At 43.0% G+C, this 23,522-nt stretch overlaps 2 protein-coding genes across 4 annotated transcripts in view; one reads left to right on the forward strand and one right to left on the reverse strand.

The window, feature by feature from the left end:
• Positions 1 to 9,269, forward strand: part of tasor2 (transcription activation suppressor family member 2) — a 179,057-nt gene extending 169,788 nt beyond the window's left edge. For 2 of the 3 annotated variants that reach the window (XM_059987376.1, XM_059987377.1), the window contains one exon: positions 8,969 to 9,269. Coding sequence is in view for 1 of the 3 variants with exons in the window: in XM_059987377.1 (XP_059843360.1) it covers positions 8,969 to 9,030 (62 nt within the window). In the remaining 2 variants the exon portion in view is untranslated. The remainder of the gene's footprint in view (positions 1 to 8,968) is intronic. The other variant, XM_059987375.1, reaches the window with a different exon arrangement.
• LOC132403738 (rab GDP dissociation inhibitor beta) overlaps positions 1 to 13,518 on the reverse strand; it is a 36,445-nt gene extending 22,927 nt beyond the window's left edge. Inside the window, exon 1 of the mRNA XM_059987380.1 lies at positions 13,361 to 13,518. Within this exon, the coding sequence (XP_059843363.1) occupies positions 13,361 to 13,405 (45 nt within the window). The 5' untranslated portion in view covers positions 13,406 to 13,518. The remainder of the gene's footprint in view (positions 1 to 13,360) is intronic.
• Positions 13,519 to 23,522: the final 10,004 nt, after the last annotated feature.

Raw genomic sequence — 23,522 nt, forward strand, 5'->3', positions numbered from 1 at the left:
TAATCTGGGAAAGATCTGCATGGGTTTTCACCAGGAGGGTAAAATATGGTTATTCCGATGATACTTAAAGCTAACTTTAAGAATTATTTTTAAATTTATCTAGAAAATCCTCAAAATGAAACAGCAAATTTAGATACCAAATAGAAATTTTAAATTAAACTGTGAAACAAGTTGGTTAATAAAGCTGTATAATGTTTCAAGCGATCCAGACCAATTTAGGGCAAAACAATTTTGCAAAACACTTAATTTATTTCTGAAAATTCTGATCTATAAATGTAAATGTTGTAATGCCACTGGGAGATCCTGCTTTGTGGCAGATGGTGCCAAGATGCTCAGAGAAGCGGTTTCCCAATCTATGTCAGGTCTCACAGATTTACAGCAGGCAACACCAGGATCATCAGACACAGTAGATGACCTAGCAGTCGCAGGTGAAATGTCACCACACTTGTAACGACTGTTTGGGGCCCAGAATGGTAGAGAGGGAGGTAGTCTAGGGGCAGGTGTGGTAATTGTTCTGCTTGCAAGGATAAGTATGAGGAGGGAGGACTGAGAGGACAAGGGGATCGCATAGAGAGCGATCCCTGCAGAAAGTGGGTGGTGGGGGAAAGATGGTGGATGGCTTGATGGAATTAATCCAAAACTTTTCTGCACAGATGCTGCTTCACATCTTTTCCCACCATTTTCCAATCCCTAAGCTACCCACATTACATTGCATGCATTGTGCGAATAAAACACTGCACTTTTTTCCAGTTAGAAAGACTAATTAGAGCTGAGCATGAACAAGAATACTGTTATGCACCAAGAATAGGACCATAGTGTCCATTAACTGTGCAAGGCATGCAAAATGCAAGTCATAGTGGCCACAGGCTGCAAAATACAAAAATTAAAAATTAGGATCAAGCAGAAACCAAATCCCATTTATAAGATAACTCCACAAAGAGCAAAAAGCATGCCCTCTTCTCAGTGGTACAGGAATCTGAAGGTGCACACTCAATGATTCAGGGACAGCTTCTTCCTCTCTACCATCAGATTTCAGAATGGACTTTGGACCCATGAGCACTACCTCACTACTTTTTTTTTGCACTACTTATTTAATATACACACACACAAACACAGAGTAATCAATTTTTTATTTTGTATCGCAATGTACTGCTGGAGCCTAACAACAAATTTCATGACCTATGCTGGTTATATTAAACCTGATTCTGAAATGAGCCCAAGAGTTTAAAGAGTTCATTTCTTGCAGTATTCACCATTTAGTGTACAAGTGGTTACCCACTCAAGCCTGACCTACTTTTTAAACTGTAATCAGTGACACCAAAGGAAATAGATAGACTCAGAAGTGGACTCTATTTCCTTAACAGAGATGAGCTGAAGTCAACTTTTACTTCAATTCTGCATCCACTTAAGAGTTTGAAAACATTTTTCCCTTATTAATGCTTGGTACATTGGTTTTTATTACAATACTTTGCAGCTTAAATCAATTTCCACATCCTCCTTTTAGAGTAAAATAAAAATCAAAATTTCAGAGTCAACAGTACAGCACGGGTAAAGGCCCTTTTGGCCCATAATGTGCTGAATCAATTGGCCAAATAAATTTCTCTTGTGCCTACACAATGTCCATATAGTTCCACTTTGCTCATTCTTATGCCTATCTAAATGACTATGTGTTTGCCTCTAATACCACCCCAGCAGTGCATTCCAGGCACCCACCACTGTAAAAAAAAACTGCCCCTCATCTCTTTTGAAATTACCCCCTCTAACCTTAAAAGCATGCCCTCTGGTACAAGATAGCTATCTTTTCTCTTTATCCAGACAATTCAGCAATAGGACCTTATAGTAATGTCATCTTGAAGGCAAGATTCTCAAGGTGACAAACCTTCTATACAATGATTATTAGTAACATTAGCCAACTTTCAGTGATTTGAGAAATTCTTCCCATTAGCTGCAAAACAAGCAATTAAACCTGAGCATCAGTCAGTCTGTGTAGACCTTGTTCTATACTGCAGTAGATATCTTACCTATAAAATACTAATTGCCCTGAGTCTCTAAACACTTATTAGTAACTGATAAGCATTTTTTTAAAAATTATCATATATCCCATGACAAATTGGCTCAGCCCAAAGATGTAGGGGAGAAGAAAGAAAAGGATAATAAATTTGAATGCATTGTTAGGGATGGAAAGAGAGGAGGAGATGGAGAGAATCTTAAATGTATCTATTTTAATGCTAGGAGCATTGTAAGAAAGGTGGATGAGAAAGCGTGGATTGATACCTGGAATTATGATGTTGTAGCTATTAGTGAAACATGGTTGCAGGAAGGATGTGATTGGCAACTAAATATTCCTGGATTTAGTTGCTTCAGGTGTGATACAGTAGGAGGGGCCAGAGGAGGTGGTGTTGCATTGCTTGTCCGAGAAAATCTTATGGCGGTGCTTTGGAAGGATAGATTAGAGAGCTCCTCTAGGGAGGCCATTTGGGTGGAATTGAAGAATGGGAAAGGTGCAGTAACACTGATAGGAGTGTATTATAGGCCACCTAATGGGGCGCGTGAGTTGGAAGAGCAAATGTGTAAGGAGATACCAGATATTTGTAGTAAACACAAGGTGGTGATTGTGGGAGATTTTAATTTTCCACACGTAGACTGGGAAGCTCATTCTGTAAAAGGGCTGGATGGTTTAGAGTTTGTGAAATGTGTGCAGGATAGTTTTTTGCAACAATACATAGAAGTACCGACTAGAGATGGGGCAGTATTGGATCTCCTGTTAGGGAATGCGATAGGTCAGCTGACAGATGTATGTGTTGGGGAGCACTTCGGGTCCAGTGATCACAATAGCATTAGCTTCAATATAATTATGGAGAAGGACAGTACTGGACCTAGAGTTGAGATTTTTGATTGGAGAAAGGCTAACTTTGAGGGGATGCGAAGGGATTTAGAGAGAGTGGATTGGGTCAAGTTGTTTTATGGGAAGGATGTAATAGAGAAATGGAGGTCATTTAAGGGTGAAATTATGAGGGTACAGAATCTTTATGTTCCTGTTAGGGTGAAAGGAAAGGTTAAAGGTTTGAGAGCACCATGGTTTTCAAGGGATATTAGAAATTTGGTTCAGAAAAAGAGGGATGTCTACAATAGATATAGGCAGCATGGAGTAAAGGAATTGCTCGAGGAATATAAAGAATGTAAAAGGAATCTTAGAAAGAGATTAGAAAAGCAAAAAGAAGATACGAGGTTGGTTTGGCAAATAAGGTGTAAGTAAATCCGAAAGGTTTCTACAGTTATATTAAAAGCAAGAGGATAGTGAGGGATAAAATTGGCCCCTTAGAGAATCAGAGTGGTCAGCTATGTGTGGAACCGAAGGAGATGGGAGAGATTTTGAATGATTTCTTCTCTTCGGTATTCACTAAGGAGAAGGATATTGAATTGTCTAAGGTGTGGGAAACAAGTAAGGAAGTTATGGAACCTATGACAATTAAAGAGGTGGAGGTACTGGCACTTTTAAGAAATTTAAAAGTGGATAAATCTCCGGGTCCTGACAGGATATTTCCCAGGACCTTGAGAGAAGTTTGTGTAGAAATAGCAGGAGCTCTGATGGAGATCTTTAATATGTCATTAGAAACGGGGATTGTGCCAGAGGATTGGCATATTGCTCATGTGGTTCCATTGTTTAAAAAGGGTTCTAGAAGGAATCCTAGCAATTATAGACCTGTCAGTTTGACATCAATGGTGGGTAAATTAATGGAAAGTATTCTTAGAGATAGTATTTATAATTATCTGGATAGACGGGATCTGATTAGAAGTAGCCAGCATGGATTTGTGCGTGGAAGGTCATGTTTGACAAACCTTATTGAATTTTTTGAAGAAGTTACGAGGAATGTTGACGAGGGTAAGGCAGTGGATGTAGTCTATATGGACTTCTGCAAAGCCTTTGACAAAGTTCCACATGGAAGGTTAGTTAAGAAGGTTCAGTCGGTAGGTATTAATGCTGGAGTAATAAAATGGATTCAACAGTGGCTAGATGGGAGATGCCAGAGAGTAGTGGTGGATAATTGTTTATCGGGATGGAGGCCAGTGACTAGCGGGGTGCCTCAGGGATCTGTTTTGGGCCCAATGTTGTTTGTAATATACATAAATGATCTGGATGATGGGGTGGTAAATTGGATTAGTAAGTATGCCGATGATACTAAGGTAGGAGGTGTTGTGGATAATGAGGTGGATTTTCAAAGCTTGCAGGGAGATTTATGCCGGTTAGAAGAATGGGCTGAACGTTGGCAGATGGAGTTTAATGCTGAGAAGTGTGAGGTTCTACATTTTGGCAGGAATAATCCAAATAGAACATACAGAGTAAATGGTAGGGCATTGAGGAATGCAGAGGAACAGAGAGATCTAGGAATAACTGTGCATAGTTCCCTGAAAGTGGAGTCTCATGTAGATAGGGTGGTGAAGAGGGCTTTTGGAACGCTGGCCTTTATAAATCAAAGCATTGAGTACAGAAGTTGGGATGTAATGCTAAAGTTGTACAAGGCATTGGTAAGGCCAAATTTGGAATATTGTGTGCAGCTCTGGTCACCGAATTATAGGAAAGATATCAATAAATTAGAGAGAGTGCAGAGACAATTTACTCGGATGTTACCTGGGTTTCAGCAATTAAGTTACAGAGAAAGGTTGAACAAGTTAGGTCTCTATTCATTGGAGCGTAGAAGGTTGAGGGGGGATTTGATCAAGGTATTTAAAATTTTGAGAGGGATAGATAGAGTTGACGTGAACAGGCTGTTTCCATTGAGAGTAGGGGAGATTCAAACTAGAGGACATGATTTGAGAGTTAGGGGGCAGAAGTTTAAGGGAAACACGAGGGGGTATTTCTTTACTCAAAGAGTGATAGCTGTGTGGAATGAGCTTCCTGTAGAAGTAGTAGAGGCCAATTCAGTTGTGTCATTTAAGGTAAAATTGGATAGGTATATGGACAGGAAAGGAGTGGAGGGTTATGGGCTGAGTGCGGGTAGGTGGGACTAGGTGAGATTAAGGGTTCGGCACGGACTAGGAGGGCCAAGATGGCCCGTTTCCGTGCTGTGATTGTTATATGGTTATAAATGCAGATTTGAAACAATTTCATTAGGAATACATAAATCACAGCCTCAACTCACTAATGATCGAAAAATTTCTAAAGATGCCAGAGGAATTAACTACCAATTAAAAGTGTACATTTCAATCTCAAACATGATATGCAGACAAAACTGGAGAAAGTAAGACCAATTAATTTGGTTATTTGACGGGTATCAGTGATCAAAATTTCAATGACATTCCCTCCCACCTCATGCTTGCACGCTGATCTACCTTAATCTCCCTAGTCCAAGATATCTCACTATATTCCTTACATAATCCAGATACACTGGCTTTTTAAGTCCAAATCTGAATGCAATTGCCAATATTTGATCTAGTAACAAAGGGGCGTTACAGGTTTAGTCCCAGTCCTTTGACTAAAATTCTGTCTGCAGTGTAAACAACCTATAACAGAAAAATGCCCTCCAGCCCATCTAGTCCACATTAAACTATTATTCTGCCTAGTTCCCCCATACCCCTTTCATCCATGTATCTGTTCAAACTTCCTTTGAATGCTGAAATCAAACTCATTCATTTCTACTGGCAGCTCATTTCACACTCAACGGTTTATTTTATTGACTCTCATCAATTGAGTAAAGCTCCCCTTAAATAATTCGCCACTCACCCTTACTCATAACCTCAAGTTGTAGTCCCGCCCATCTTACTGGAAAAAGACTGCTTGCATTTACCCTTTCTATACCCCTCAATTTTGCATACCTCTATCATATTACCCCTCAATTTGACACTACAGGGAATAAAGTCCTAACCTATTCAACCTTTCCCTTTAACTCAGGTCCTCGAAACCCAAGCAATGTCCTTGTAAATTTTCTCTACTCTTCAACCTTATTGATATTTTTTGGTAGGTATGTGACCAGAACTGCACATAATACTCCAAATTAGGGCTCACCGATGTTTTATACAACTTCATCATTACTTCCCAACTCCTGTATTCAATTTCATCCTCTCAAACTCCTAAATAACCTTAAATTCCCTGAACCTGACTACCTCATTTTCAACACGGATGTTCAGTCGCTATATACTCCTGTCCCCCATCAAAACGAACTCAAAGCTCCCCACTTCTTCCTTAACAAAAGAACCTACCAATTCTCCTCCACCCCCTCCTCCAACAGGCAGAACTGGCCCTCACCCACAACAACTTTTCCTTCAGCGCCTCTCACTTCCTCCAGACTTGAGAGGAGTAGCCATGGGCACCTGCAAGGGGCCCAGCTATGCCTGCCTCTTTGTTGGCTATGTAGTATATCATCCATATGCAACGCCTTCCCAGATAATACTCTCCAAATCTTCCTCCGCTATGTTGACGACTGCATTGGAGCCATGCTAAGCTCGTCAATCTCATTAACAATCCCTCCAACTTTCACCCTGCCCTTAAATTCACTTGGTCTATTTCGGACACCTCCTTCCCCTTTCTTGATCCCTCTCACCTTCTCTGGAGACAAACTGTCAACTGACATTTATTACAAACCTACCAATTCCTACAGTTATGTTGACTATACCTCTTCCCACCCTTCTCCCATAAAATTACTATTTGATTTTCACAGTTCCTTTGCCTCTGCTTCATCTGTTCCCAGGATAGGGCTTTCCTTTCCACAACATCAGGGATGTTTTCCTCTTTCAAAGAAAAGAGTTTTCCCTTTCTACACTACTGATTTTGTCCTCACCCATATATTTTCCATATCCCGAATACCTGTGCTCACCCCATCTTCTCACCTTAAAAGTGATAGATTTCCTCTTGACTTTACCACCCATGAGCCCTGGCATCCAACACATCATCTTACACAACTTCCCCCAACTTTAAAGAGACCCTACCACTAAATCACAGCTTAACCTAGAAAGAGGTAGCAGTAGAGATTGTGGAGAAATTAGTAATGATCCTTCAAAAATCATTAGTCTCTGGCATGGTGCCAGAGGACTAGAAAATTGCAAATGTCACTCTACTCTAAGAAAGGAGGAAGGCAACAGAGAGAAAATTATAGGCAGTTAACATGACCTCGGTGGTCGGGAAGATGTTGGAGTCAATTGTAAAGGATGAGATTATGGAGTACTTGGTGACACAGGACATGATAGGACAAAGACAGCATAGTTTCCATGAGGGAAAATCTTGCCTGCACACACCTGTTGGAGCTCTTTGAGGAGGTTACATGTTAGATAAGGGGGATCCAGTGAATGCAGTATATTTGGACTTTCAGAAGGCCTTTGATACGGTATCACTTAAGGCTGCTTACCAAGTTAAGAGCCCATGGTATTACAAGAAAGTTACTGGCATAATTAGAGCATTGGCTGATTGGTAGGAGGCAGCAAGTGGGAATAAAAGGATCCTTTTCTGGTTGGCTGCCAGTGACTAGTGGTGTTCTGCAGGGTTCAGTGTTGGGACCGCATCTTTTTATATCAATTATTTAGATGATGGAATAGATGGCTTTGTTGCCAAATTTAAAGATGATACAAAGATTGGTGGAGGGACAGGTAGTATTGAAGAAACAGATAGGCTGCAGAAGGACAGACAAGATTAGGAGAATGGGCAAGAAAGTGACAAATAAAGTACAATGCTGGAAAATGCATGGTCATGCACTTTGGTAAAGAAATAAATGTGCAGACTATTTTCTAAATGGGGAGAAAATCCAAAAATCTGAGAGGACTTGGGAGCCCTTGCGCAGAAAACCCTAAAGGTTAACTTGCTGGTAGAGTCGGTGGTGAGTAAGGTAAATGCAATGTCTAGAATGTGAGGCCTCACCTTGAGTATTGTGAAAAGATGTGCTGGCATTGGAGAAGGTTCAGAAGAGGATCACGGGGATGGTTCTGGGAAAGAAAAGGTTATCAAATGTTCCTCGTATGATAGCTCTGGATCTGTGCTCACAGAAATTTAGAAGGATGAAAAGGGATCTTATTGAAACCTTTCAAATGTTAAAAGGCCTAGACAGTAGGTGTGGAAAGGATGTTTCCCATGGTGGGGGAGTCCAGGACAAGACTCAGGATAGAGGGGCTTCCATTTAAAACAGATGTGAAGAATTTCTTTAGCCAGAGGGTGGTGAATTTGTGGTCATCTGTTGTTGCCTCCTCTGCACTGGCAAGACCCAGCATAAATTGGGGGACCACTTCATCGAGCACCTCCTCCACTCCATCCACCAAAAGTGGAACTTCCCAGTGGCCAAACTTTTCAATTCCCCTTCCCACTCCAACATGTTAGTCCATGGGCTCCTCCTGTGCCAAGATGAGGCCACACTCAAGTTGGAGGAGCAACACCTATATTCCACCTGGGTAGCCTCTAACCTGGTAGCATGAATCTCAATTTCTTCTGGTAAAAAAAATAAATTTCCCTGCCCATCCCCTCTTCAAATCCTAATAAACGACCACTGGGTGTACAAACAAATGCTATGCTATACTTTCAGCTTATATTCTAAGTCATATGCTCAAGAATAATCACCAAAGAACTAAAACAAAATACTGAATTTAAAATTAAGGCCCACTGTTTGCGGGGCAAACCACAGATGTCACATGCCAACTGTCTACATGATATGCAAACCAGGGCAGTACAATATGGAGAGCAAGCTGTTGCCCATATAGCAAGCTCCCCCTCTCCACACAACTGATGAATCCAAAGGAAAGGGAGAGACATCAGCAGCATCTCAGGGGTTGAACTCAATGTAAGACACCCTTTGGTACTCCAGCTCCATATTTTTCTCAGGGTTTACTTCCAAAGCATTCTCTATGAATGGGTACAGCCACAAGGCAACAGAGATTTGAGATCAATTTTCCTTCTCCTAGCTGAACTGACAACAATGGCTGACAAGCCCCATCTACCTAAAGGACCGATTTTAAGGTGTCAGTAACCCACCTTTGTCTCTTCTCTTGTCAGTAGAAACTGTTCCGCTGGGCTCAGGAACCAAGCCACATGTGAAGGTCAGGAGCTGGACTTAACTGTCAGAGGTCATCTGAGATGCACGACACTGGGAGTATTTAATAGATAATAGGCCCTACACTATCCCTACTGGCTGTAACAACTTTAAGGAACTGAATTTAAAATTAAAACATGTGATTTTACTACCATAATTTGGTTTCTTTTCTATAAATGTACATACTGTCAACTAGCAACATATATCCATGTCCCACTAACATGCATTTCTTCCTCTCACGTTTCAAACCATTCATCTCCCTCAGGTCTTCCTCTTTACAAATGCCATGTCTTTAATCCTATTCACCTAGCTGTCACTTGATTTCTGTAAAGGAGACTAGGTAATTCAATATACCTCGATAATAGCTTGCCCCTTAAAGTAAGCAGCACAAGTCCCCTGATAAGGAAAGAATTTAAATAAATAACTGTCATGTTCCTGTTGAATCACTTCATCCCTCATTAATTTCAGAAAAACAACTTCCACCTGATATAGATGGTTACTAAAATTTTCATTTCAAAGCAGAACTGAGAAACTGGGGTCACACACTTCCACATTAAACAGTGTACCTACCATCTGTGACTATTTTTGCTCCTATCCAATGCTATGAATTGCCTCTCACTTCTGCTTACTGCAGATCCTCTGGTTCCCATCAGCAACACCAACAGAAAATTACTAACATACTGAAAGACTACAATGAAAATTTAGAACAAACATAATATTTAGCTGTACAAGCTGCTCACTTAAACTCAGTGGTCACGGATCAGACCTCCATCTCGAAGTCAGTACAGCTGAAAGTTGAAAATAGGCAACATATGGAGACACAAAATTTTTCCCGATGACAAACTTCCATCAAAAAATCTAGCCTGACAACTGTATATGGACAGATTTCTATGCGGACATTTCACTTAAACATCCACATAAGAGACCACAAAATAAATGAGCAGAATTAGGCCACTGGCCCATTGAGTCTGTTCCATCTCTCTTCATGCCCTAACTAATCAAGAATCTATCAACCTTTGCCTTAAGTAATCCCAAAGACTTGGCCTCCATAGCTGCCTGTGGCAACAAATACCACAGATTCACCACAGTCTACAGAGTGTCTTCCTCATCTCCATTCTAAACGAACATCCCTCTATTCTGAGGCTATGTCCGCTGGTCTTACACTCCCCCACCATAGGAAATATCCTCTCCACATCCACTCTATTGAAGCCTTTCAACATGCTTCACTGAGATCCCTCTCATTATTTTGAATTCCAGTGAGTAAAGGCCCAGAGCCATCAAAACCTTCTCATACCATAAGCCTTTCAATCCGTAATATTTGTGAACCTCCTTTGAACCCTCTCCAATGTTAGCACATCCTTTTTTAGACAGGTGGACCAAAACAGCTCACACTTCTTCAACTGCTTTATAAAGGCTCAATAATTCATCTTGTTTTTATATTCTAGTCCTCTCAAAATGAATGCTAACGTTGCATTTGCCTTCCTGACCATTGATTCAACCTGCAAACTAACCTTTAGGGTAGCCTGCATGAGAACTCCCAAGTCCCTTTGCACCTCAGATTTTTACATTTTCTTTCCATTTAGAAAATAGTCTACTTCTAAGTGCACGACCTTACACTTCCCAATGCTGCATTCCACCTGCCACATTTTTGCCCATTCTTCTATCTGTCCAATTCCTTCTGTTGCATCTCTGCTTCGTCAAAACTACCTTCCCCTCAACCTATTCTTCGTTTCAACGGCAAACTTGGCAATATAACCATCAACTCCATTATCCAAATCATTGACATGTAACGTAAAAAGAAGTCCCAACACAGACCCCTATGGAACACCACTAGTCACCAGCAGCCAACCAGAAGAGGCTCCCTTTATTCCCACTCTTTGCCTTTTGCCAATGCTCTATCCATGCTCGTAATTTTTCCTATAACATCATAGGCACTTAACTTATTAAACAGCCTTGTGTGGCACCTTGTCAAAGGCTCTCTGAAAATCCAAGTACGCAACATCTACCAATTCTCCTTTGTTTATCCTGCTTGCTATTTCTTCAAAGAATTCCAACAGAATTGTCAGGCAAATTTTTCCCTTAAAAAAATAAACATGCCAACTACAGCCTAATTTATCGTGTGCCTCCAAGTACCCCAAAACCACATCCTTAACTATCAACTCCAAAATCTTCCCAACCACTGAGGTCAGACTAACTGGTGCATTATTTCCTTTTCTCCCTTCTTGAAGATTGGAGGGACAATTGCAATTTTCCATGACAAAATACATAGAATTGCTTGAAAAATTATTACTAATGCCTCCAATCTTTTCAGCCATCTCTTTCAGAACCCTGGGGTGCAGACCATCTGGTCCAGGTGGCTCATCTACCTCCAGTCCATTCAGTTTACTAAGCACCTTTTCTCTAATAATGGCAACTTCACTCACTTCTGTCCCCAAACTGCTAGTGTCTTCCACAGTAAAGACTGATACTAAATACCTATTCAGTTCATCCGCCATTTCCTTGTCTCCCATCACTACCTCTCCAGCATCATTTTCCAGCTACTCTTGCCTCTCTTTTACACTTTACATATCTGAAGAAACTTTTTGTATCCTCTATTATTGACTAGCTTACCTTCATATTCCACCTTTGACTTATGACTTTTTTCAGTTCCCTTCAGCTGGTTTTTAAAAGCTTCCCAAACCTCTAACTTCCCTCTAATTTCCGCTATATTATCTGCCCTCTCCTTGGCTTTGACTTCTCACCAGCCACAAATGCATCATCCTGCCTTCAGAACACTACTTCTTTAAGGAGAATCTGTCCTGCATCTTCCAAATTGTTTCCAGAAACTCCAGCCATTTTTGCCCTGTTGTCCTCCCTCCTAATATTCCCTTCCAATCAATTTTCGCCAGCTCCTCTCTCATGCCTGGAATTCCTTTTACTGCACTCTAATACTGATACATCTGAGGTTAGCTTCTTCTGAAAATGCAGGGTGAATTCTACACTATTGTGATCACTGACCCTAAGAGTTCCTTTACCTTAAACTCACTATTCAATTCATCATGTGGGCAAAGGCTCCATATCAATATTTCCAAAGGAATACGGGTATTTTCTTGGATGCCTTGGTCAATATTTAGCCATCAACTAACAAATGAACAAATTGCTATTTAGAAAGCTTCTGTTATACAAACTGTAACATTAAAGTAGTAATGGCATTGAAATTAATTGTCTTTAATGTGTTTTCAGAAACAGGATTCATGAAAGCCATTTTACAAAACTGGTATTCTCCATTATGAATTTTCTCCATCAAATTTTACTTAAAGCAAAGCAGAACTTCTACATCTAAAGAAAGGGGAAAGGGTGTAGTACAAGTATTTACTGAGAGAACACGGTAAATGAAGTGAAGTAACATTCCTGTATAGAAAATGTTGCATCCATCTGAGATACAGAAGGGCACAAGAACCAAGGCATGAGTAAATTTGTAATTATATTTTAATCTTTTTACTAACTTGAATAAACTCCTCAAATAGATATATTTCTACTGCAAGATGGTAATGACCCAACAGCTGCTCCTGACGTATGAACAACTTGCCACAACTGAACTACTGTACCTAATGCAACAACTTACACTTCTTTGTGAAACCAAAAAAGTACAATAAAACCAAGACTCAGTTCAGAACAGTGCCATATATTCAACTCAAGATCCGGACCTAAAAGGGATCGGTTTTGAGAATTTAATCATCTTAAAATCGACCATTCCGTCAGTTGTATCCACCTACAGGAATATACGTGGGGTGGGAGGCGGAATTGGAAGGATGATGCGAATTACCGTGATTGTAACTCTTCTACATATAACTAAGATTCACGATGCTGTGTAGAGTGCCGCTTCGCCTCATGACGTGACGGGATGGCATTAAAATGCAGGGAGTGAAAGGAATCGCCATTGTATTGCTGCATAATGCACTCATTTGAGGTCGACACGGTTGAATACACAACCATTCTCCTTCACCAGCCAGACCAGCAGGAAAACACTGCACCGAGGTAAGTTCTACTTCTAGCACTTCACCATAGTCCAGGTCGCTGGTGATAAAGGTAAAACACCCAAGAATATGAAACAGAAACCCACGGGTGGGGGAAGCAAAACGGGGCTGCGCCGAACACGACGGAGAAATGCAGAAGCAAGACAAAAGGAGCGGGATGGAAATCACACCGGCCGTTTTCGTGTGACTTTGAACGGTTACAGCCGCCGAGCCGCAGGCTGACTCAGCTCGCAGGCCAGATGCTCGGACAGAGGCCTCAACCAAGCGGGTGGGCGGTGGCTGCGGCGGCAACACCCATCCTCATCCCCATCCCCATCCCGACCGTCAGCCCTGACCCACCGTGAGTCCGGTGCCCAGCACGATCACGTCATACTCCTCATCCATGATGATTATTGTTCTCGGTGCTCAGCGGCGAACTCAACCCGTTACTTCTAAACCCCCTACCGGGACTGCGCACGCGCGCCACACCCCTCCGCTCTTTTTGCTCGTTTGTTTCAAAAAAATTTCCTCCGCGGCCAGTACGCATGCGCCGGAAACCTCACCTCCTCCCCCTCCCCCCGCCGTCGCCACTCCTCCTCTCGCACATGCGCACTGGCTCGCACGCCAAGAAGCGCGCGTGCGCAGATGGGCACCGGCAAGGGAGCTTCTAACGCATGCGTAGGTTTTTTTTCAATGATTGCTGCGCAGCAGCATTCCTCAGGAGGGACGTGCTGCGCATGAGCATTAAAGGCAAGCATTCCGCCGGCAGTTTAGCAAATTAAAGCTATCGAGGTTGGATTTCAGCTCTCAATATTAATAGGATCATATTCATTATTATCTGTTATGAATGGGGAAAATGTTCGTAATTTATTAAACACTTTCGTCTATGATTTTTTTGGATTATCACATTCTCAAAACATGACGGCTCAATCCAGATTTTTTTCAAATGGCCTGCAAACTCTACACCTAGTTATGCAGGGTGTTGGTATGCCAAATGGGCAACCGCAGTTGACGCCAACATCAGTGTCAGTGTGGTGGCATCTCAGGGAGATACGAAAGAGGCTCAGGAACTGGGAAGCTCAAAATCAGATTTATTGTCCCTGACATTAGTGGTAAAATTTGTTGTTTGTGTGCAAGGCGGAAGTTACGGTAAGGCAAAGGTAACAGACAACGCCCAGCCAAAAATAACCTGCGCTGGAGTCGACCTTGCCTACTGCAGACAGATTCAGAGTCAGGTTTAATATCACTGGCACCATGTCGTGAAATTTGTCAACTTTATGGCAGCTGTACAATGAAATGCATGATAAATATAGAGGAAAAAACTGTTACATTGTAAATATTACACACAAAATGCTGGTAGAACACAGCAGGCCAGGCAGCATCTATTAGGGGAAGCACTGTCGACGTTTCGGGCGGAGACCCAATTATTGCAAGTTTGAGAAATTCATGTTCTTGCCAGCAGATTGGAGGCTACCCAGATAGAATGTAAGGTGTTGCTCCTCCAACCTGAGTGTGGCCTCATCACGGAAGTAGAGGAGGCCATGGACTGCTGCTTCGGAATGGGAATGGGAAGTAGAATTAAAATGTGTGGCCACTGGGAGATCCCTCTTTTTGGGGCGGTTGGAGTGAGGGTGCTCAGCAAAGTAGTCTCCTAATCTTTGTCAGGTCTTAACTATATACAGGAGGCCTTACAGGGATGCACCAGATACAGTAGATGACCCCAACAGTCTCACAGGTGAAGGTTGCCTCTCCTGGGAGTACTGTTTGTGGCCCTGAATGGTAGTGAGGGAGGAGGTGTAAGCGCAGGTGTAGCACTTGCTCCACTTGCAAGGGTAAGTACCAGGAGGGAGATCAGTCGGGAGGGCTGAGAAGACAGGGGAATCGTGTAGGAGGCGATCCCTGCAGAACGTGGAGGGGGGGTAGGGAAAGATGTGCTTGGTGGTCGGATTCCGTTGGAGATGATGGAAGTTATGGAGAATTATGTGCTGGACGCGGAGACTGATGGGGTGATAGGTGAGGACAAGAGGTACCCTATCCCTGGTGTGGCGGCAGGAGGGTGGGGTGAGGGCAGATGTGCAAAATGGTAGAGATGTGGGCGAGGGCAGCATGGGTGTTGGAGGAAGGGAAGCCCCTTTCTTTGAAGATGGTGGACATCTCCTTAGTTCTGCAATGAAAAGCCTCATCCTGGGAGCAAATGCGGTGGAGATGGAGAACTGAGAGAAGGGGATGGCATTTTTACAAGTGGTAGTTTGGGGAGATTTATAACCCAGACAGCTGTGAGAGTCAGTGTGGTTTATAAGAGATATCAGTAGACAAACTGTCTCCAGAGATGGAGACAAGAGAGATCGAGAAAGGGGAGGGAGGTGTCAGAAATGGACCAGGTGAAAAGCCCTCGGGCAAGGTGGGCTAGTTGAGAGAGAGATTGCATCATAACAACCTGATTGACACCTGCGACCCCGTGAGGAAGTATAAAGGAGGGTCTCGGGGACAGCCCCCTCGGACGCACCAAGAAGACACGAGAGTGATCCCGCAGCAGCGGGAAGCCATTCTGAAGGAAGCCACGTGCGTTAGATTCACAGAATCACGGAAAACCGCTTTTAACTAACATCGGGGAGAGGAAACCAATGCTCCACCGATTTCACGGAAGATTCATCAAGACTCGGCAAGTTCTTTCTCTTCTCCCCCAATCTCTCTCTGTCGGTTCCCCCACGTAAAACCCAGCGATTTTCAAAGGGCTGAGGCCAGCAGACTTTCTGAGTGACTTTTATATTTCCAACGGACAATCTGTTAACCCCTAGACACAGCAGAGCTCACTTCTTAATGATGATTATTACTATACCCATGCTTTAGATTGAGTGTTGACGATGCGCATTATCTGAATGTATGTATTAACCCTACTTTTGTGTCCCTTTATAAATAAAACGTTTGAAAATAGTGACATCAGACTTCAACGGACCTCTCTATCTTTGCTGGTAAGTTCTCCAGTTGCGGGATTCATAACAAAGGAAAGGGTGCATTTTGTCCTGCTTAATCAGTGTACTTGGCATTTTTCCAGTAATGCATCTGCTGGTCTGTAGTTTGTCAAGGACTCAGGTTCAATGGCATAATGTGCACTAACACTATTAGCAAAGCACTCTGGTACAATACAATTTTGTTACAGAGAAAAATGCCATTTTGTTACTACAAGTACATTTCCACAATGGATTATAGAGGATTCATTTAAAAATGGGGATCTAACAGGATAGATCTGTTGTGTTCAAGCCTTGAATGGTGCAAGAACTTCAAAGGATTATCCTTTGCTTATGTTTCTGTAATGTCCTTAGTCTTGCAATGGGCACTTACCCTTCAATTTTACAAAAATAAACTGACCATGATGTCCTTGAATAAACAGAGACTCACACTTAGAATAGTCATTGCACAGTATCTATCATATGGGCTTAACATGTGTTAATTAATCCTCAACAAAATGGAATCACTAACCTAAAACAAGATACTGGAATTAGGAGATATTGCTTGATTTTCCATTCTACGAGTGTCAGAGAATATAAACACCAGCACATCTTGTGTTTATTAACACAAGGAAATCCAAGCAACACACTCAAAATGCTGGAGGAACTCAGCAGGCCTGCCAAATCCCTCCAGCATTTTGTCTGAGAAAATGTAAGATTGTGAGAAGGGCCTAATCACCATTTCTCCTCACAATAAAGAAACTGGTACCTACCACCACTATACTGGCTGTGACAATATAGCGGTCTTGTTCACCACAATCAATACTATCAACTACATAGAGCTTTTAACTTTTGACTGGCTAAGGTTTACATAAACAACAAAAGGAAAAGTGAAACTTTCTTTACCATACTACAGTGCTGTGGGGATTGGTTATCAATATGTGTGAGTTAGGAGCCAAGCTCACACTCATGAAAGCCTTTGCTAATTTGGCCTTTATTTCTCCTCTGAATGAAAATATGGATTTAGCTAGATTTCCCTTGTAAAGTCCTATTTTACATTTGTGATTGTTACTTTATTGTGCACAGTTATCCCATTTTAGAATGATCCTGTTTCACTTGGGCATACATTGCATCACTGTAAAATGCATTGTTTCTCCAGTGTCAATGATCACTTTTAACCTCTAGACCACTGCTCCGCCCTTGTTTACTATTGTCAGGTGCACCAAAACATACAGCGAAAAGCTTTGCCTGCATGCCATCCAGGCAGATCACACCACTCAAAAGTGCATAAAAGTAATAGAATGAAAATGGTGCAGAGCAGATTGTTGTAGCTACAAAGCAAGTGCGGTCCAGGTAAACAAATATACTGCAAAGACTGCAACAAGGTAGAGAGGGAGATCAAGAATTCATCTTTAGTGTGTGAGAGTTCAAGAACATGGAACAGTAACCACAATACAGGTCCTTTGGTCCACAGTGTTCTGTCTTGAACTAAGTTCAATCTAACTTTTTCCTCCCCTATAGCCCACCATTTTTCTTTCGTCCATGTGCCTAAGAGTCTCTTAAATGTCCCTGATGTACCACCATCCTTGAATTGATAACAGTGGGATAGAAACTATCCTCAAGTCTGGTGGAACACACAGTACAGGGTGGAGGCACTCAGCAAGTGAGGCAGCATCTCTTGAAAAGACACTTCAGGCCGTGATCGTTCGTCAGAACGCTGACAGTTTATTCTTTCCCAATAGGTGCTGCCCGACCTGCTGAGCTCCTCTAGCATTTTGAATGTGCCTCTTTGGATTTCCAGCATCTGCTGTCACAAGCACGGACTCTGCCTCAGAGTCTGCATGCTCTCACTGGCAGGGCTGCAGAATCGGCTGGGCAATCATGCTCATGAGTATGCACGTTCTCCGGCCAATTAATGCTTCATTGCGGATAACTCTCTTCCACTTGTTTTAGTCTTGTTGAACCTTGACCAAAAGCAGAGCAACATCAATGTTTCCTGCTTACCATTGTACTGTTCCAAGAAAGAAGACCACCTTTTAGACTGACACTGTTAAAGAGTGGTACTTATTTACTATCAACTACTGCCGAGCCACCGTATCAATGTTAGCTTTAGTTTGAAAGTTCCAGTTAACAGCCTCATTGGCCTCAAGTTTATTGTTTTTCCTTTATTTCTGCACAGTCCCTAACAAAAGTCATTGAACTGTTGATTGGTTTCAGTGTCTCTCTTTCAGCATTTGGGCCAAAACCGCACACCCCTGTCAGAAACTCTCGATCGAAAAAGAAATGGACCCAACAGACGAGAACAGCTGACCTCAGCCCTGACTTTCATTGAGCAAATAGGAGTGAAATTACAGTCAGTTGAAGCTGCGTTCGGAGAAGTGACTCAAGCAGTGAAAGAGACACTCTCAGAATGACAAGCCCAATCCAGATTGAAGTTTGTCAAGGAGAAACAAAAATCAGTAGAACCTGTGTTAGTTGATGTATCTCACACAGTGAGACAGCACCTTTTAGAGTGGCAAGCTCAGTCTCAGCTGGAAGGACAGGTGCCAGCCCTCATAGCAAGAGTTCTGCAAATCGCCGCAGGCAGGTCAGAATCAGGTTGCAGTGATTACCACTCTTATGTCTGTGGTTCCGCAGCTTACTGCCAACGGACAGAATCATGTGACAGCCACTACTGCTTTCTCTGCTGCAATTCAGCAGCCTTTAGTTGTTTCAGTCCATTTCCCAGACTCTTCTCTTAAACACGCTCAGCATCCCTGGCCATTAACTCCTGTAACCATGTCTGGACCAGAACCAAGTATACCTCCACCAGGCGCATTAACTAGGTTACAGGGTGAATCCCCTAAATGGACCGCCACAGTCTGTTCAGTGCTCTATGGGAGCAAGGTTCCCCCACAGCTCAGTCTTTTCAGCAATTTGTTGTTGATTTCAAGAGGGTTTTTGATCTTCCAGTACAGGGTCAGGAGCTGCCCACCGAATGCTGGACCTCCGCCAAGGCAGAGGAAGAGTGAGCGACTATGCGTAAAGATCCGCACGCTTGTAGTGGAGACGGGGTGGAATGAGAAATCCCTCATCACTGATTTCCAGCCCAAACTGAGCGCAGAGCGGGTCTGGCATAAGATCGCAGTGTGTGACAAGCAGCATAGCCCAGATGACTTGAGTAACCTGGCAATTCGCACTGAAAATCAGGTAGCTTTGTGGCACAGAGAAAGGATGTCCTGAGCTTCCTATTCCTTTGATCACCATTTGTCTGTACCCTCTCCTGCAGCACCCAATATGCAGTCGACGGAAGAGCTATGCGGGTGGGGTGCATGCACCTAACTCGAGAAGAACGAGATCGGCACAGGAGAACAGGTTCCTGCCTCTAATGTGGCAATCCAGGATTGTTCTGGGATTCATGTCCCAATGCTCTGTAAAAGTGGATATCTGTCAGTAGGATGGGGAGTTCTGACGGGTTGGTTCTCCCTGTAACTGTCTTCCCTTAATTGTGTGATGCTCCCAGCTTCCTTGATATGGGATCTCAGACCCACAAGCTTCATGCATTTATTGACCCTGGGGCAGCCGGGAACCTCATGGATATCTCTCAGGCTCAAACAAGGAAAGTTCTGACTCAGCAATTGAGAGAAAATATCAACATCAATGCCTGGGTGGTTAGACTGTGGGCACTGGCAAGATTCCCCTTTCCACTGAACCCCTCCAACGTGAGCTAGAATGCAAACACAGGGAACAGCTCTCCTCCTATCTTGTTGATTCACCTGGACTGCCACTGATGCTTGGCCTTTCCTGGTTATCTCGACACAACCCACGGGTTGATTGGTCCCAGACTGGTGACCGCCACAATTGCCTCACTGGCTGGGTCCAGTTCACGCCCTTGTTTGTGAATCCACTCTGGTGTTAAGTGCAAGTGTGAACCTGTCTGGCACTTACAGCTGAATATGCTGACCTTCTTGATAACCTCGGTCAAAAGAAGACAATCTCTCTGTCTCCACACCATCCGTATGACTGTGCCATTGACCACTTGCCCAGTACTAGTTCTCCCCAAGGCCAACTGTTTTCCCTTTCTCGTCTTGAAGCGGTGGTCATGGATGGGTACATCAAGGAGGCATTGGCCTTAGTATTCATCCATCTATCAACCTCGTCAGCAGGGGCGGCTTCTTTTTCGTGAGCAGGAACCATCCCTGCATTGATTATCTGCCTCTCAATAACATCATAGTGAAGAACCATACCCTCTTCCCCTGCTTGCCTCCATGTTTGAACATCTCCAAGGAGCAACTATATTTTCCAAGATTGATCTGCGCAGTGCTTACAACCTGGTTCATATCTGAGAAGGTTATGAGTGGAAGACAGACTTCAATGCCTTCCCTGGGCACTAGGACCCTCACAACACCCTTTAGTCTGGCCAAAGTCCCTGCTGCTTTGCGGGCCCTAGTAAAACGATGTACTCAGGGATATGTTGAATCTTTTTTTCTCGTGTATTTGGATGACTTTCTGATCTATTCCCACTTTTGCCAGGAACACATCTAGCATGCCCGGAGTGTTCCTAGACAACTCCTCAAGCCAGAGAAGTGTGAGTTCCATAACAAACAGGTGTGACTTTTGAGCTATAGCCTCACCCCTTCCATTGTTAAAATGGGCCTCTGTAAAGTTCAGGCAATAACATATGGCCCAAACCATCTAGGGTCAAACTGGTGCAGCGCTTCATGGGGTTTGCAATCTTTATCACCGCTTCTTCAGAACCCTCTGTTCCATCGTGACCCATTTAGATGCACTCACCAAGAAGACCTCTTTGGGATTGGTCAAGTGATGGAGACCAAATATTCTCTGAACTAAAGAGATACTTCACTACTGCCCCAGTGCTGCAACATCCAAACACATCCCATCCACTTGTTGTTGAGGCATCAGACATCAGCATTGGAGCCGTACTCTCCCAAGGCTCTACTGGGCTGCACCCCAGTGTCTTTCTTTCCTGTTGCTTGGCTCCCCCCAAGTGTAACTACGATGTTGAGAGCCGAGAACTTTTGGCTGTACAGGAGGCCCTGGAGGCATGGGAACACTGGTTGGAGGGAGCAGGGCACCCTTTTTGATATGGACAGATAATAAACCTTTTCTACATTCAGGACACCAAGAGACTCAACTTCCATCAAGTCTATTGGACTCCCTCATTCACCTGATTTAGTTTCACCCTTGTTTACCATTCTGGCAGCAAGAATACCAAGGCCAATATTCTCTCCCAGCAGTTCAATGTGTCTGAGGACAACAGCAATTCCTTACTTGAGCATTGCTGCTGCGGTGATTTGGGGAATAGTGGCGTAGATGAGGGCTGGCCAGATCCAGGCCCAGTTGGGGTCCTTTCAACCAGCTGTTTTGCCCCTGCCATGCTGCGCCCTAGGGTGTTGGAATGGAGTCATTCCTCCCATCCTGGAATTTATCAAGAGACGATTTTGGAGGGTCAACTATGTCCCAAGACCACCACGACTTTGTCTCTGCTTGACTAATTTGTAGAATCACAGAGTCATAGAAAACTATAGCCAAGAAAAAGGTCCCTTCAGCCCATCCAGTCCATGCCAAACCATTTAAACAGTCTAGTCCCATCAACCTACATCCGGACAATTGCCCTCCATACCCTGCCCATCCATGTGCCTATCAAAACTTGTCATGAATGTTGAAATCAAAATCGCATCTACCACTTGCGCTGGCAGAATGTTCCCCAAACTCTCACCAATCTCTGAGTGAAGAAGTTTCCCCTCATGTTCCCCTTAACCATTTTAACCCATGAGATTTTAACCCTTAACCCATGACCTCTAGTTGTAGTCTCTCCCAACCCCAGAGGAAAAAGACTCCTTGCATTTACCCTATCTAACTTTGAATATGTCAAATCTTCCCCTCAATCTTCTACGTACTGGGGAATGAAGTTCTAACCTATTCAATTTTTCCTTAAAACTCAGGTACTCCAGTCCTGACAACATCCTTGTAAATTTTCTCTGTACTCTTTCAATCTTATTTACATCTTTTCTGTAGGTAAGTGACCAAATCTGCATATAATACTCCAAATTAGGCCTCACCAACATCTTTTACGACTTCAAAATAACATCCCATCTCCTGTACTCACTACTTTGATTTATGAAGGCTAATTTGCCAAAAGCTTTCTTTACAACCCTTTCTACCAGTGACACCACTTTCAAAGAATTATGGATCTGTCTTCCAGATCCCTTTATTGTACTGCATTCCTCAGTGCTCACTGTAAGACCTACCCTGGTTGGTCCTCTCAAAGTGCAATACCTCACACTTGTTTGCATTAAGTTTCATCTGTCATTTTTCCAGCTGGTCCAGATCCCACTGCAAGCTTTGAATGTCTTCCTCATTGTCCATTACACCGCCCAATCTTGGTGTCATCTGCAGATTTGCTGATTCATTAAACCACATTATCAATCCAGATCATTGATATAGATGAGAAACAATAATGGACTTAACACCAATCCCTGCAGCACTCCACTAGTCACAGGCCTCCAGTCAGAGAGGCAACCATCTACTGCCACTTTCTGGCTTCTCTTGCAAAGCCAATGTCTATTGTGACTTACTACCTCATCTTGAACGCCAAGCGACTGAACCATTTTGCCAATGTCCCATGTGGAACCTCGTTAAATACCTTGCTGAAGTCCATGTAGATAACAAAAGGCTCTATAAGATTAGTTAGATACGTCCTACAATGCCCAAAAGCCATGCTTACTATCCCTAATCAATCTCTATCTATTCAAATACTCATATATCCACTCTCTTAGAATACCTTCCAATAGCTTTCCCACAACTGATGTCAGGCTCACCGACCTATAATTTCCTGGTTTATTCTTAAAGCCTTGCTTAAACAGCGGAACATCATCAGCTATTTTCAAATCCGACGCTATCTCATCTGTTGCTGAGGATGATTTAAATATATCTGCTACGTCCTTTGCAAGTATAGCACTTTCCTCTCACATCTTGTCAGGCCTTGGGGATTTGTCCACCCTGATTTGCCTCAAGACAACAATTGCCTCCTCCTCTGTAATCTCTATAGGGTCAATGACCTCACTGCTGCTTTGCCTCACTTCTAAAGACTCTGTGTCCATCTCCCAAGTAAATACAGATGCAAGAGATCCATTTATGATCTCCCATCTCTTTTGGCTTCACACATGGATTACCATTCTGATCTTCCAGAGGACCAATTTTGTTCCATGCAATCCTTTTGCTCTTAACATGTCTGTAGAAGCCCTGAGGATTCTCCTTCACCTTGTCTGCTAGAACAAACTCATGCCTTCTTTTAGTCCTCCTAATTTCTTTCTTAAGTGTTCCCTTGGATTTCATATACTCCTCAAATACCTCATTTATTCCTTCCTGCCTTTACCTACTGTGCCCCTCCTTTTTTTCTTAACCAGGGTCTCAATAGCTCTCTCTAACATCCAAGGTTCCATAAACCTGTTATCATTTCCTTTTATTCTGACAGGCACTTACAAACTTTGTATTCTCAATATTTCACTTTTGAAGGCCTCCCACTTATCAAGTACATCTTTGTCATAAAACAGACTGTCCCAATCCACCCT

This window comes from Hypanus sabinus, chromosome 13, assembly GCF_030144855.1.
Source record: "Hypanus sabinus isolate sHypSab1 chromosome 13, sHypSab1.hap1, whole genome shotgun sequence".
NCBI lineage: Eukaryota > Metazoa > Chordata > Chondrichthyes > Myliobatiformes > Dasyatidae > Hypanus > Hypanus sabinus.